The sequence below is a fragment of the Bos indicus x Bos taurus genome, chromosome 2 (assembly GCF_003369695.1).
Source record: "Bos indicus x Bos taurus breed Angus x Brahman F1 hybrid chromosome 2, Bos_hybrid_MaternalHap_v2.0, whole genome shotgun sequence".
Lineage (NCBI taxonomy): Eukaryota > Metazoa > Chordata > Mammalia > Artiodactyla > Bovidae > Bos > Bos indicus x Bos taurus.
This window is the reverse complement of record NC_040077.1, coordinates 132,870,074-132,885,198: the sequence shown is the minus strand read 5'-3', so window position 1 is coordinate 132,885,198 and position 15,125 is coordinate 132,870,074. Positions and strand designations below refer to the sequence as shown.

The window sequence follows — 15,125 nt, the reverse complement described above, 5'->3', positions numbered from 1 at the left end:
TCTTCAGCCCTGCGGTCCCACTCCTGAGGAGTTAGCGTAAGTGACTCAAAAGGAGGGGAGACAAATACACACAACACACATTACAACACACATACGCGTGTGTGTAGATAGACATCACGTCCCACTGAAGAGACACACCACCGTTTTTCAATCTTTCTATCTACAATACTTTCTACTTCCTATCTTTCAATCTACATTTTCTCCAGCGTTTTGTCACTGCAATTCACATCTCCTGTGTACACTGCAACACAACAGAAAGTCTCAAAAGGCCCCGGGTTTGAACCTGGATCTGCCCGCAGATCTCTTCTTTAACTCTTTAACTGACTTCCTGGGGCTCCCCAGGTAGCTCAGTGGTAAAGAGTCTGCCTGCAACAAAGGAGACTTGGATTCCATCTCTGGATCAGGAAGATCCCCTGGAAGAGGGCATGGCAACCCACTCCAGTATTCTTGCCTGGAGAATCCCACAGACAGAGGAGCCTGGTGGGCTATAGTCCGTGGGGTCGCAAAGAGTGGGACACAATTAAGTGACTAAACAACAGGAACTCAACAAGGTCATGTTGAAAAGTGTGGTCTTTCCATGCGTCACTGGACAAGCACGTTCAAAGGTGAGTTTTCAAATGGGCCTGAGTTCATGTGGTAGAAAAGACAATGGCCTGCTCCAGGGCGTGGAGTCGATTCTAGAGCGTTCAGACGGAGGACCCTAGTCCCAGTGCCTGGGGACTCACGGTGGGATCCAGACAAGCCACCAGCGCCGAGTGAATGATGAAACTCCATGACACAGCAGAGATGAAGGCCAGCGGCTTTAACTGCACAGCAGCTGGGTGCAAGTCTGGACTCTGCCACTGATTAGCCATCTGTAGAATCTAAATTTATACAACGTATAACTTACTTACGGAGAAGGCAATGGCACCCCACTCCAGTACTCTTGCCTGGAAAATCCCATGGACAGAGGAGCCTGGTGGGCTGCAATCCATGGGGTCGCTAGGAGTTGGATACGACTGAGTGACTTCACTTTCACTTTTCACTTTCATGCACTGGAGAAGGAAATGGCAACCCACTCCAATATTCTCGCCTGGAGAATCCCAGGGATGGCGGAGCCTGGTGGGCTGCTGTCTATGGGGTTGCACAGAGTCAGGCACAACTGAAGCGACTTAGCAGCAGCAGCAGCACAGCTTACCTAAAGTCCTAAATTCCCAGGACCTTGTGATTAAGGAAAATTCGGGGAACTAACAGGATAATGCATGTCAAGCGCTAAGTAAAGTACGTAAGTGACAGCTGTTCCTGCCACCGTTTCCTTACTCACTCTCAGGGCCTGCTCAATGCTTCAGCTGACCTGGAATCTGGCTGCACTTGTTTCAATACACAGCCCATCACTTGAGGCTTAGACATCTTGTTTTTTGTTGTTTTTCCTTTCCTTAGAGATTCTGCCATGTGATGGAATTCAACTTACAGAGTGTCAGCAGTTAATCCAATGCTTCACAAGGATGTGCGAGTAGGAGCCTAGCCTCACAGAGCACTCTGAGCTCACCATACAAAGGTCGAATGCTATTTCTATGTCCATGTTCTGGTAATTAGTCACCGATGGGCGGGCCCTTCCTTGGGGACCACAGCAACAAGTTCTTGTCTGTTATTTCAAGAAACGCTTCCTCAACAATCAACGTGCACCAAGCAGATTCCATGGAATGAAAATAAAAGCAGGATCCCGGAGTAAAGTCCCAAGGAGCTGCTGCGTGCTCTCCATCTGGAATTCAGCAAGTTCAGAAACCACAGTCCGCCATATGCAAACACTCAATCATTATGTTGTACACTTGATACTAATAGATGTTGTCTGACAATTGTACTTTGATTTAAAAAAAATAAAAGCTCAATCTCCTTCTTAAAAAAGAAAAAAAAAATCCCGTGGACGGAGGAGCCTGGTGGGCAGCAGTCCACGGGGTCCCTAAGAGTCGGACACAACTGAGCGACTTCACTTTCACTTTTCACTTTCACGCATTGGAGAAGGAAATGGCAACCCACTCCAGTGTTCTTGCCTGGAGAATCCCAGGGATGGGGAAGTCTGGTGGGCTGCCATCTATGGGGTCGCACAGAGTCGGACACGACTGAAGCAACTTAGCAGCAGCAGAAGAGGACAAGGCTGCTCTAGCGGGCTGTGACATAAACGCCCTTGGAGGAGGTTATTTAAAGGAAGGAATGAAGAGATCACGGTGGATAAGGAATTGGAAGATGGGACCTATTCCCAGGAATATCATCTAGTGCCTGATGAGATGACCGGAAGTCACAGAGACCCTGCCCACTCTGTGGACGGACAGGTGCTGACAGCACAGCCCGGCGCTCGAAGCTCTCTGAGGACAGGAGCCTCACTCAGTAGCCACGTTCGGGTTTACCTCTCGTGGCTGGCACGCCCAGCCGTCGCAGGATATCTAGGAGCACTGCTGTTGTTACAGCACATTTCTCATCTCCGGCCCCCGCTGCAGGGTGGCACAGCCAGGGGTGGGTTGGCTCTGAGTCCCCATGCCAGTTTGCTTACGACAGCTGCATCATCTCAGAGCCATCTAGACATGCACAGGGATGAGGAGACGGTGCAGGGAGGAACAGAGGGTGCGGTGCCCGGGGCCTCAAAACGGAGGCCACACCTTCCGTGGGCCAGCAGTTCCCAGCAGGACGTGAGGCTCCCTGCAAACGAAGGACTGCAGCTACTGCACGCTCACCCAAGGCTCCAGGGCCGATGGCGCGGATGGGCCAAACTGGGGGCGGCTGGCTAACAGTCTGCCTTGAGCTGCAGAAGGCAAAAACTGCTGAAGAACACTTGGTAGATCTTCAGAGGAGAAAACCCGTACGTGAAAAGGCACCCTTGGGCCAGCCTGCAGTGCGCACTGGGGGCAGGATGCTGTCATCAGAAGGATGGAGTTTAAAGGCCACCCCTGCCCGACTAGCTGTGTGATCCTGTACGAGGTTCATTAACCACTGAGGCCTCCACCTTCACAACTGCACAACAGGGGCAGGACCAGGGCCCGGGCATGCGTGACAGAAGGCGGTGCCCGCAACGCTCAGCGCAGAGAGGCTGGCCTCACGCAGCTCCCTACGCGCAATAAATCCTCTATCTAAGCCAGCGTACGGAGGGAGGACTGCCCAGCCAGAGCCAGCGCTGGGGACGCTGGAGGTCAGGACTCGCCTCAGGATCATGAGGACACCAGCGTCTTAGATTTAGGGTATTCCTTAGTACAGGGATTTCTAGAGCCATGCAATTCTCTTCCCAGTGGAGCGGCGCTAATTTGCAAGACAAAAGCTGAGATTCCTATGCATAACAAGGCGGCATCGTACGAGGCCTGAGCTTCAGCGACGTGTTATTCTTATTTATTCCTCTGAGAAGAGCAGGACATTATGTCCACTTCACTGATGAGGAAAAGTTGAGGCCCAGAGAGTAAGTAGGTAGTTCGAGCTCACACCGTCCCTGAGAAGACAAGATTCAGGGGTCTCCCTTCCACTATACTACACCAGACTGCCTTCCAATGATCATTTTTCCCTCCATTTTCTTTTATTGTGCCTCCTTCTTATACTCCTAAACCCCAACACTCCACACACCTTAAAATCAAACACACGTCCTTAAAAATCAAACATGAAATCCCTGAGGCAGTGACGTCTGGCAGGTCTGCAGAAGTTCACAAATGCAACACTGCTTAGTGGCAGCTGAGAGCCCCTGCGAAAACCTGCCACCTTCAGAAAAGGAGAAGATGATCAGAACATCCAGGGGCATGGGGGGCGGGGCGACGAGTCCCACTGATTAGTACCCTGCCCTGCTCCCCTCGGAGGCTCTGGACGCTCTATGTAACTGGCACCCCAGAGTTGGCCACTCATGCCGAGAAAGAAAAAAAAAAATTAAGCCATTTTCCAGAGGAGTGACTTATATTATAACCTGAAACAAAAGGATCATTTCCAGCAACCTGCTCATGGAGAGGCAGGTGCATGCCTGTAAGGCCCGTGCTTACAAGGGTGTGTTTCCAGTGAGCTCTGGAAGAAGGAACGCCTTCTCTGGGAAACTAACAAAAACACAGAGTCCAAACTTCTTCCAACACAAAGCAGAGGGAGTTTCCACATTTCAAGTCTCTTTCGGCTCTAACAGCACGCCAAAAATCCATGTCACTGATAATAATGCAGTATTATTAGTAATAGTAGTTAATGCCATCCTGCGTCTGGCTTTACACGCATTAACTCATGTAATCCTCATAAAACCCATCAGAAATACTCTTATTCCCACAATTTCACTGTGAGGCAAAGAAACTGAGGCAGAGAGTGAAGGAAGCTGCCCAAGGCTGCAGGTTCGGACCAGGACCTTAGCAGTCCAGCTCCAGAACCTGCCCCTTGATGACCTGGATTCAAGGACCAGGTCAAGATTCCACTCAAGGGAATCAAGCCTGCCTCCAACTCCAAGGACGGTCAGCTGTGTGACCCGGCCAAGTGCTCAGCGCCCCCCACGTGCAGAGCGGCAGCAAATGCCGGCAGCATTAGGGCGCCCTTCCCACACGGCCCCGATCCCCCACCACGGGACCCTCCAGACAGTCTTCAGCACCAGGAGACCCAACCCCACAGGCAGACCCGCTCGGCTCCTTCCACTCCCGTCATTCCCACCTGAAGTGACACTGACCGACTAGGAGCCCAACGCTGCTGTCCTGAGAAGCCAGGTGTGGCCAAGGGCTTAGGTCCCACAGGAGACCTGGACACGTGCTCGAAAGCCTCCCTCTGGAAGTGCCCGGCCCTCTTGTTTGGTCTGTTATAGGCTGAACCACGTGAAATGTGTGTATTTGGCCATTTCTGACCTAGGAGAATGGCAAGTTCCCAGGTGGCACAGTGGTAAAGAACCTCTCTGGCAATGCAGGAGACGCAAGAGACACAGGTTCAATCCCTGGGTTGGGAAGATCCCCTGGAGGAGGAAATGGCAATCCATTCCCGTACGACTGCCTGGAGAGTTCCATGGGCAGAGGAGCCTGGTGGGCTACAGTCCATGGGGTCACGAAGAGTCGGACACGACTGAGCGACTTCACTTTCACTTTTCACTTTCATGCATTGGAGAAGGAAATGGCAACCCAGTCCAGTGTCCTTGCCTGGAGAATCCAGGGACGGGGAAGCCTGGTGGGCTGCCATCCATGGGGTCGCACTGAGTTGGACACGACTGAAGCGACTTAGCAGCAGCAGCAGACATTCACCCATTCAACATGAAAGCATGGCCCATGTGCCAGAGACAGTGGACCATGGCGACCACACACAGCTCTGAGCTGAGTGAGGAACTGGCATCTGTCTTCTCTCCCGAGGACAAGAAACAGAAGGTATCAGGCATTGTGAGGGTGATCAGCTCACCCTGCTCAAAGTCATACAACTACTAAAACAGTATGGTCTCTCCCCGCAGGTTCCCAGGCACCCTGACCCAGTCTGTGGTGCCCAGGCTAGGACGGGCTTCACAGGGAAGAGCCCAGGGACCCCACAGCGACCAGGATGTGCTCACCTCGAGCACGAAGAACAGCAGTGCTGCCCGGAATGCCCAGGTGCCCCCTAAGGAGGGCAGATGAGACACACCTAACCTGCAGGCTCAGCAGGCATCTTTCTGGAAGCAGACCATGGCTCAGGAGCTTCCAGCTGCTTTCATTTTCTATACCCTGCACCAAAGAGCCCTCCTAACATTTTTTTTTTTTTTTAAGTATTTACTTATTCGGTATGTAGCTCTGAGTAGCAGCACTCGGATTCACCAGACGCGTCACGTGGGATCTTCCACCGCAGTGCCCAGACTCCAGTTGCGGTGCTCAAGCTCAGTAGCATGTGGGATCTTGCCCCCGCACCTCCCCCCACCCCCCAGGGCTTGAATCCAAATCCCCCGCATTGCAAGGCAGACTGTTAGCCACCAGGGAAGTCCCAACCCTCTGAACTTCTAACCTAAACTCAGACTTCTTCAGCCACCGTGGCAGGACCCGCAGCGAGCCCTGCGGCCCCGGGTTCCTCATCTAGAAGATAAACGTGGTGGGTCCACGCATGAGCAGGCAGGACCACAGAACTGACCCGACAGGAGCGGGACGGCTGGATCTGAACGCTGGCTCTGGCACTAACTGGCCGGGCCCCTTAGGCAAATTACTAAACCTTTCTGAGCTTTATCTGCAGGATGAGGAAACAGACCTCACAGGGCTGGGGCTGAGAGAGTTAGAGAGTGACTGTGCACCCAGAAGAAACCAGGGCAGAAGGGAGGCGGTTCTGTGACTGAGAGTCTGGGAGGGAGACCTGATAATTCACCGGAGGGACGCTGCACCTCCGTTTCCTGTTCCTCGAGACCAAGTCAGAGGCCTCAAAACCCCGGACTATTGGGGCTCCACACCCCCTATGGCTGCAAGAGATCTTGAGACAAGAGTTGTCTGGAGGAGGGGACAGAAGGAGGCAAAGACGGCGCACGTCAGAAAATCTGAGCGAGACTTCCCTGGCGGTCCAGGTTAAGACTGCCTTCCAATGCAGGGGACACAGGTTCCAGCCCCGGTCAGGAAACTGAGATTCCGCCTTTGCCGTGTGATGTGGCAAAAAGAAAAGAAACTCTCACAGAGCCAAGCGCCTGAAGCGGGCCAGCCCGGCCGCTGCTGCATTTGCATCCAGCTCCAGGAACCACGCGCTGACCAAGCCATGCTCAGCAGAGAAGCGAGGGGCTGATAAAAAAATGAAGCCTCGGGTCAGACCGAGACAAACCCAAAAGGAGCTCCTTCGGGGGCCACAGGGTCTTAGATCAGACTTCTCCGCAGGAGCGTGCAGCAGGTAAAAAGCTCGTCCTCCGAGCTCCTGGGCCCAGGACAGCCCGTGGGAAGCCTGTCCCCGCGGAATCAGACGCGCCTCTTCAGGGCCGCAGACTCAGGGAGACGCCTCAAGGGGCAGCAGGCCCTGTGAACAAGCCACACCCGACCTGTCTGCCTCTCTCGCCGCCGCCGACAAGGGGGAGAGCCCCTGGTACCTCCCAAGGGGACGCTGCTTGTCACGGACCCCGGCAGAAAGGGTGCGCGCAAAAGCATCTTGACAGACCCTCACTTTTTACACTGAAGATACTTCACTTAGTACCTACACTGAGTCCTCCGCCCAAATCTTAGGGAAACCTCTGAGATGCTAAGTCCAGGTAACACTAATCTAATACGGATTTCCGAGCAGATCCTAACTCTGAAGGGCCCGCCAAGTTCCACGCCAGAAGAGGAAGCTTTGCAGAGCGGCTTAAGCAGTGGGTGGAGACGGTCGGGCCGAGCCAGTGGACACGTGCTCGCGACCTGCGGTGCGGTGAGAGCTTCGAGGGCAGAAAGCACGGGGCTGGAAGCCCTTCCAATCGCCAGGCGACGGCGAGGGCCTCTGCCTCTCCGGGGTCTCAAGAGAATCGAGGCCACTACCACTTAGCTCCCAGGCGGCCTGGAGGTTAAGTAAAACACCTCTCAACCATCGATGTTAGTAACGTAATCAGTCCTGCTGTACCGACAGAGTACTGGGCACCTTCTACCCTCTCCACGTGTAAACTCACTCAGTCCTCACAATAACCGCCACGAGGCAGGTGGACAAACAGCCAGGGCTGCTGCGGCCTTGGAAGAAATAGTTGCAGAGGAAGGTTCCTCTCAGAGGTGTTCAGAGCTGTCTGAAATCGGGGGGTGGGGGGGGGAGAGGGACCAGGTGATGACCCAGTCAGGCACAATCTCAGACCAGCCTGTTTTTATCTGCCTCCTCTGCTTAGGAGTCACCTTCTATAGGTCTGACTATTGGGTAAGCATCCAGGGAATGAATGACCCTATGGAAAAAGTCACGAGTGACAGAGGCGCCTGGTACCCAGAGCTCAGGCCCCGGGGGCTGGTGGGCCAGGTGATGCAGGAGACGTGAGGGTCGCACAGCCTGAGTGGGACTCGGTGCCACCACAGAGGCAGAGAGGGCTGGGCGGTTGGGTCCCCAGGCTAACCAGACCGAAACCCCAGTTCAGGCATGAGGAGGATATCAAGGTTTTGCAGACACCACTATCTAGGATTTAAACTGCCCAGAAATAGCTGTTGGGTCAGTGATAAAGCATCCTGTCCAAATGCTTGAACAGGGCAGCTCCAGGACAGGTTTCCCGCAGCCCAGACATGATCAATCACGACGGCTCACAGCTTTCCTATCTTCATCTTTCTCACCCCACCCCTTCCTTTTTCCTCCCCGCAGCCACTCGGCAGCCGGGACCCTGAGAACCTTGCAGGGTGATGCTTGTAAACGCCTCCCTCCCGGCTGCACACCACCACCAGATGCCTCTTCCTAAAATACCACGACTCTGCCAGCCTCCTCCAATTTCCACCTGCCCTGTCAAAACTCTAACTTGGCTCCATGCTGTCCCAGATCAAATGCAAACTCCTTAGCTTAGCAACTCAGGCACTCCACAACTCCCTCCTGAGACCGAGGCTCCCCCACCCCGGCCGTGCACTCTGCAGCTGGTCCCCAAACTCGCCAGGTGACTGTCACCCTGACCTCTGCTCTTGTTCCAGGCCCCTGCACCCCACCCCTTCTTCTCCACCTGGTCATGGTCTCTCCGGGCCTCAGCCCACCCCGTCCCCACCAAGGCTGCCTGGTGTGGTCAGCAGGGTGTGGAGCAGGCAGCGGACTGCAAGGCAAGCCCGCAGGGATGGACAGACGCGGGGCCCGCTGAGCCTCTCCTCTGCTTCCTTCCGGCGGCACTTAGCTCTCTGGGTGCACCTGGCCTCCCCTACTGGACCCGAGCATGGGGATCAGGGCAATTCACGTCCTTATGTGGAGGGCACAGGACAAAGCAAACGAGAAGCACGGCGACCACGCGCTGTGCGCCAAGCATGGGTTAAGCACGTTACAATGTCCACCTCTTTCTCCCCGGATCCCTATAAAATGCGGCTCTCGCTCTGCCTGTCGAAGGAGAGTACGATCCTCGCTTTGGTCACATACTGAGTTGCAGAAACAGGACTCCTCACCCATCTGCCAAACCTCAGAGCCCATGTCCTGGGGAGCAGCCCCCTCTCAGCAACCACCACTTGCTCATCCTGCATCTATGAGGCGCTCACCAAGTGCCAGGAGCACCATGGGAAGTGTGGGTTCTTGGTGGGACCCAAACAGACAAGGTGTCTGCCCTCGAGGAGCTCACAGGCTCACAGGTGTGGCAGAAGGCACGGACTCCGTTCACGGGGGGCTCCACTGGGCACAGACCAGGTATCTAGAGCCCGAGACACAGCATCAGGCCACGGCACCATGTGGTATCTGGAGCACACAGCGCCTGGTCCACTGTGGTGGAGCAGAGCCTCAGACCCTGCCAGCGACGTGCTTTGTTCAAGACACAGCCCAAAGCCAAACAAACTTCATATCTGCCTTCACCAGGCTGGAAAGAGTAGAGGAAAGGGGTCTACCTCGGAAACCAGAAAACTTGGTTCCTCCACTTAGTAGCTAGACAGACGAACCGCTCACCCCTCTGACGCCCATCTGTTAAATGGCGACAGCAATAGTCATGATGCATGTTAATTATGTGCCGAAAAGCATTTGAAGAGTATTATCTCATTTAATCCTCATAAAAGCCTTATGAGGAGGTACTGTTATCCCAAAGGCTGTCTGGCTCCTAAGTCTGCATGCGATGCTGCCTCCCTCCTAAGGCTGGATGGACCTTCCTAGTGGGGCTGCTGCAAGAGGGCCAGAGCTCCCGCAGCAGGCAAGCCTCCACCTCCTCACCCCAGAGACCTGATCTCTAAAAGCCTAGATTCAGAAACGGCATGGCCCTTACTGATCTTTTTTTTTTAAATTTGGCTGCACCGGGATCCTAGTTGCAGCTCTTGGGATCCTGAATCTTCGTTGCAGTGTGCGGGATCTTTGGTTGCGGCGTTGTGGCTCAGCTGGAAAAGAATCCACCTGCAATGCAGGAGACCTGGGTTCGATCCCTGGGTTGGGAAAATCCCCTGGAGAAGGAAAAAGGATACCTACTCCAGTATTCTGGCCTGGTTAATTCCATGGATGCAAAGAATCTGATACAACTGAGCGACTTTCACTTCACGATCTCTTAGCTGCAGCTCGTGGGATCTACCTGACCAGGGATGGAACCCAGGCCCCCTGCCTTGGGAGTGTGGAGTCTTAGCCCCGGACCACCAGCCAAGTCCCTCGCCGGTCTTATGCAAGTGTGTTCGTGGGAGATTCTGCACACTTTGGACGTCCATGCCCCACTCTCTCACTGGCAGGATCCACCACAAGGAAAAATGGGACCAGAGTCTGTACTGGGGTCCCTGCTGCTCGTAGTTTCTTAGGAACTGAGTGAATGTTCAGCACAGGGGATGGGTGGACCCACACCTGAGTCCCAGATCCAGCACTCACACCAGTCACTCAGCCTCTCCAGCGTCCATCCGGGGATGAGGCAAGACCTAAGTCAGGTTTCTTGGATGACGGCAGATCCTCAATCAGTGGTCACTACCCAGAAGAGAAGGGCTGGATTTCCAGGGCACAAGGTTACCCTCCCCGCTGGGAGAGCTTCCGGTCTGCAGGGGACAGACTGTGGGGCCAGTGCCATCTCAAGGGCGGGTGCACATCCCAAGGCCAGGGCTGAAGCCTGGCACAAGCTCCAACCTTCTCTTAAGTCTCCCACATCACCTCATGCAAGTGTGTTCGCAGCTATATTAATCAAGGCTCTGCTTCCTTAAACTTCAGGTAAGAGTGACATGCCTCCCGGCCAAGTAACGCAAGCTGTGAAGGCATGGACCTGTCTGTCTTGTTCACTGTATGATCCTGTCCCCAGTACACAGACCAGCACACAGAAAGCCCCTCATACGCATGCTGTGTACAGTGTATTAATCTTACCTGTTAGCTCCCAGCACCCCCTCACACCCCACTCTGCTTGATGGCATGCATTTCCCTAAGAAGCAAGAGTCTCAATGTTCAAAGGACCTGCCCAGCCACCATTTCCCTGTGCGCCAGTCATCTGTCCCCTCCCCTCCCCCAGGGGACATAAAAGAATAGGAGTTCTGGGTTATAAACAGGAATATGTGCTTCAGTCAGATGGTTTAGTATCTCCTTCATCTCAAGCCAACTGATCAACCGTGGGCCACTTTTTTGAAGGATTCCACCAAAGAACATCCAGCTGGGTTGAAATGAACAAGGCTGTATATACATGTGGGGTCTGAGCTGTGTGTCTCACCTACAGGAGACCAGCCAAGACACCAACAGTATGGTTTCCCCTTGTCACAGTACAACAGGCTTCTCCTCTCCTCTCCTGTCAGGCCAAACCATGTGGGAGCTGGAGGGACAACTCCGGAGGGGGCCCGGCCCATCCCTGCATGCTGCAGCCCCACCACCCAGCACCAGAATCATAATTCTAAATTAACAATAATTCCTACATTAGAAGTTAGAGCTGGGCAAGGAAAAGTGCTCTGTAACTATAAAGCACTTACAATAGTGAGATTATTACCTGCTAAGAGAATGCAAAGAAATTCTATTTGCCTATGCATTTATAACTGATGCCAACAAAAATCATGGCATTTTCTCCAAAGTCCAAAGTATTTTAGATTCTCAAACTGCTATTTCCTTCTAAGTTAGATAACTGAGAACTAGCTGGTTTCTCTACCATCAAACCTACGAAAATAAAAAACACAATGGTCTTAATTAATTTACCTATTATGCAACCCTACACCACCATTTCTGCCCTATCCCAACTGGTCTATGTTGGTTTATTAGTCAGAATATTCAAGCAAGGAAGAAACTGAACAATAAGCAGTCAGAAATTACTTACAAGCCTAGGGGGATACTAAGAACAAGTTATTAAGACCATGAGAATGAAATCCAAATGGCTAAGTTCAAGACACGCCCCAAAAGGGAACACTCCGAGCTATTTCCTTCAGTGCCAGGTACTGTTCTAGGCCCCAGGGATATAGACAGGCAAAACAAAAAACAAAACTCCCTGCCCTGAGAGAGTTCACGTCAAGTAAGCCTGCATCACATCATCACTGTTTCACTATGAAACGATATCCCTGTGCAAACGACCAGGACCGCGTCAGTAGCCAGTCAGTGCTGCTCCCCCCTCCCCATATCTGAATGACCATCCTCACTGTTTTCTAAACAGTGTCCTTCACATCCTCAACACACAAGCAGCCTGGGACAATGGGAAGGATGCAGTCAGAGCCCTCTGTCAACTAAACAGCATCTTTACTTAAGTTATCCCACTGTCTGAACCCCAGCTTCTTCCCGTGTAAAATGGGGACAGTAACTGCCTCACAAGGCCCTGGGTGGGTTAAGGGCCTGGCACCTAGTAGCCCCACCCACCCTTCCAGAAAAGGCCTTTTCCCGCCACTCCTCCCATGATCCTTTCAGATTATCTAAGTAAGACCCAAATACAGGATGCTCAGGAGCCTCAAGTATCATCCGGTCCCTTCTGGGTCATTACAGGCATCCTTCCATCACCTCTGGGGCTCAGGCCAAGGCAAGATGCTCCCCACTGCACCCGACCCCCAAACAGCCAGAGATGCTGCCGTGAGCAGGTCCACTGGCCACGCCAACCCTCCTCCCCGCCTCTGCCCTAACAGCAAATGTACAAAACCTCCCTCTGAGTCCTCACCCAGAACTGTCCTGGAGAAGTCCTTCCCCACCCAGGCCTGGGGTTGGGCCACCTCCCCTGCAGTCAGTTCTCCACCGATGCTATCAGAGAAGGCCAATCACAAGGACCACGTTTTTCATCATCACCATACAGGAAGGCGTTAAGAAAAAACCGAGCTGCTCTGAATTAGTCACCCTAGTTCAGCAGCAACATCTCTTCCTTAAACAAGGAACCGAGAGCTCAAAACCCTTTGGGGCCCAAAGTCCACATGCAAACATCTGCCTGCCCCCAGCCTGAACGTTCAGTCCACTCGCCCAAGGCTCCTTGGCCACTTGAGGCAGAAGCCCTCTGGCCCTTCCAATCTGGGTGCTGGGCCTGCCCGGCAAGAAGGTTCCAAAAGTGGAGGGCTGGCCGATGGGGGGCCTAGGTGAAACCTCGGCAGCGCCGAGCAGCTGCCTTCATTACCAAAACAAACAGCAGAGCGGAGCCAGCGGCGGCTCACCTGGTCCGAGGCACCTCCATAATCTGCAGTTCCAACCTTCACGAGTTGACAGTTGAGGGGGAAAGGGAGGCTGCGTCTGCAGGGGTGCATCGTGTCCGGGCCGTCTGCTGGCCTCGGAGCCCGGGGGGGCCCCCAAAGGCGGCGGCCTCACAAGAGCGATTGTGCGCTCATCCCCGGCCCCGCGGCTCCCCCGCCCTCACCCCTCGGCTCGCGCGCACACCCCAGGCGCCCTGCGGACCCCGACAGAGCGCTCCGCTAGTCCCGCGCCCCCCGGCGCCCAGGCGGCGGTCGCGGGGGAGGGCCCGCGGGGCGCCGCGCTGCCTTCCGGACACACTGATGCCCGCCCTGCCCTCGCCCGCTCGCTGCCCGGAGCACCGCGCAACCCCGGGATCGCGTCCCCAACAGGGCCGGGGGGCGCCCTTCGTTTCCCACTGGCGGCAAGGAGGGCGCGCCCCGGGAGGACGTGAGAGGACCACCTGGGTCGGGGGCCCCCGGGCGGGGGAGAGGGGCCCAAGCCCAGGACAGAGTGGGGCCGACGCAGGCCGGGCGGTGAGAAGTCCGGGGAAGGGGGACGGCGGGCGCGGAGGGGGTGACGTCCGGGCGAGGGCCCGGAGCGCAGGAGTGCGGTCCAGACTTGAGACCGCGGAGGGAGGAGACGAGCCAGGCTGAGGCCGCGGAACGGAGGGGAGCAAATGTGGGCTAGAGCCATGGAGAAGGGGCGAACGGGGGTCCGGACTGAGGCCATGGAGAAGGGGGAAAGACGGGGACAGAGGCCATGGAAAAGGGGGGACGGGGGACAGAGGCCATTGAGAAGGAGGCAGAGGCCACGGAGAAGGGGAGAATTGGGGGTCCGGACAGAGGCCACGGAGAAGGGAGGACGGAGGACTGAGGCCATGGAGAAGGGGGCACGGGGACAGAGGCCTAGCCTGGGCTGGAAGAGGAAGAAGCGACAGCCCAGCCTGGGCCGGAGGGACAGGGTATGGGGGCCTAGGCCGGGCCGGTCCGGGGGGAAGAGGGACCACGCCTGGGTCTCCGAAGGGGGTGCCCGGCCGGGACCACGGGTCCAGAAGGGTCTGGCACGGGCTACGGGAGAGAGCAGCCTGGACTCGGACGTGGAGTCCAGCTGGAAGCAGCGGCGGGGGCCGGGGTCGCCCCCAGCCGGGCCCCCTCCCGAGAGCCGGAGGGGGTCCCCCCGGGCTCCGGGCGCGCCCCTCCCCCACCCGGGGAGCCCACCCTCAGCGGGCCGGGCCGGGCGGCGGGAGGGGTCCGAGCCCCGGCGGGGCCCCGGGCCGGGGCGGGGGCCATCAGGCCTTTACCATGGCGGCGGCGGCGGCGGCGGCGCTCCCGGTCCCGGCGTCTGTGGCTCTCCCCCCCGCAGCAGGGCCCGGCGCTTCCACTTCCCCGGGTGCCCGAGAGTGAACATCCGGGTCAGCGCCCCCTCCCCCCGCGCCGAGCCGCCGCCGCCGCCGCCTTCCTTCCTTCCCCGCCTCTGCCCGGCCTGGGCCCGCCCCCCACGCAGCCGGCTGTCGGCCAATGAGCGCGCAAGGCCTCGGCGATCGCCAAGTATGGAGCGCGGCGAGGGGGGGCGGGGCCCCAAACCCGGAAGCGAGGGGCGGGGCTGCGAGGGGCGGGGTCTGTTGAGGGGCGGGTCCTGCGGGCGGGGATGCGGAAGGCGCTGGGACCCGGAGCGGTCAGCCGCCACCCCCACTCCCCTGCACGCGCTCGCCCCTGCGGCGCGCCGGAAACTGGTGCGGCCCGCCGGGAGACACGGCGGGGCGAGCGATCCCGGAGTGCAACCCCCGCGCTGCCGATTTTTGCTGCTTGTGGGACTTGCAGCCAGTCGCTGCGAAAACTGGGCCTCGGGCCACGTTCCTCTATGAGCAGCCAGCACACACCGAGCGTGGGGTGCGGCCCCGAAGATCGCAGGGATGAAAGGGACATAACGATCTTTCCCCTGCTCCGAGGATGCTGTCAGCACCACCCAGGCAGAAATGAGAAAATCCGGAACGAGAAACGTCACATGTTAAGAGGAGCGCCCGCCCATTTGCCCAGGGGGGCTGCTTCATTCCGCGCAGG

The 15,125-nt window shown here is 56.2% G+C and overlaps 1 protein-coding gene across 4 annotated transcripts in view; it reads right to left on the bottom strand.

The window, feature by feature from the left end:
- Positions 1–14,528, bottom strand: part of CAPZB (capping actin protein of muscle Z-line subunit beta) — a 138,751-nt gene extending 124,223 nt beyond the window's left edge. Inside the window, exon 1 of one of the 4 annotated variants that reach the window (XM_027521951.1) lies at positions 14,366–14,528. In XM_027521951.1, coding sequence (XP_027377752.1) covers positions 14,366–14,368 — 3 coding nt within the window. In that variant the 5' untranslated portion in view covers positions 14,369–14,528. Of the gene's footprint in view, positions 1–13,049; positions 13,207–14,365 lie in introns of those variants that run through there. The other 3 variants (XM_027521959.1, XM_027521933.1, XM_027521925.1) reach the window with 3 other exon arrangements.
- Positions 14,529–15,125: the final 597 nt, after the last annotated feature.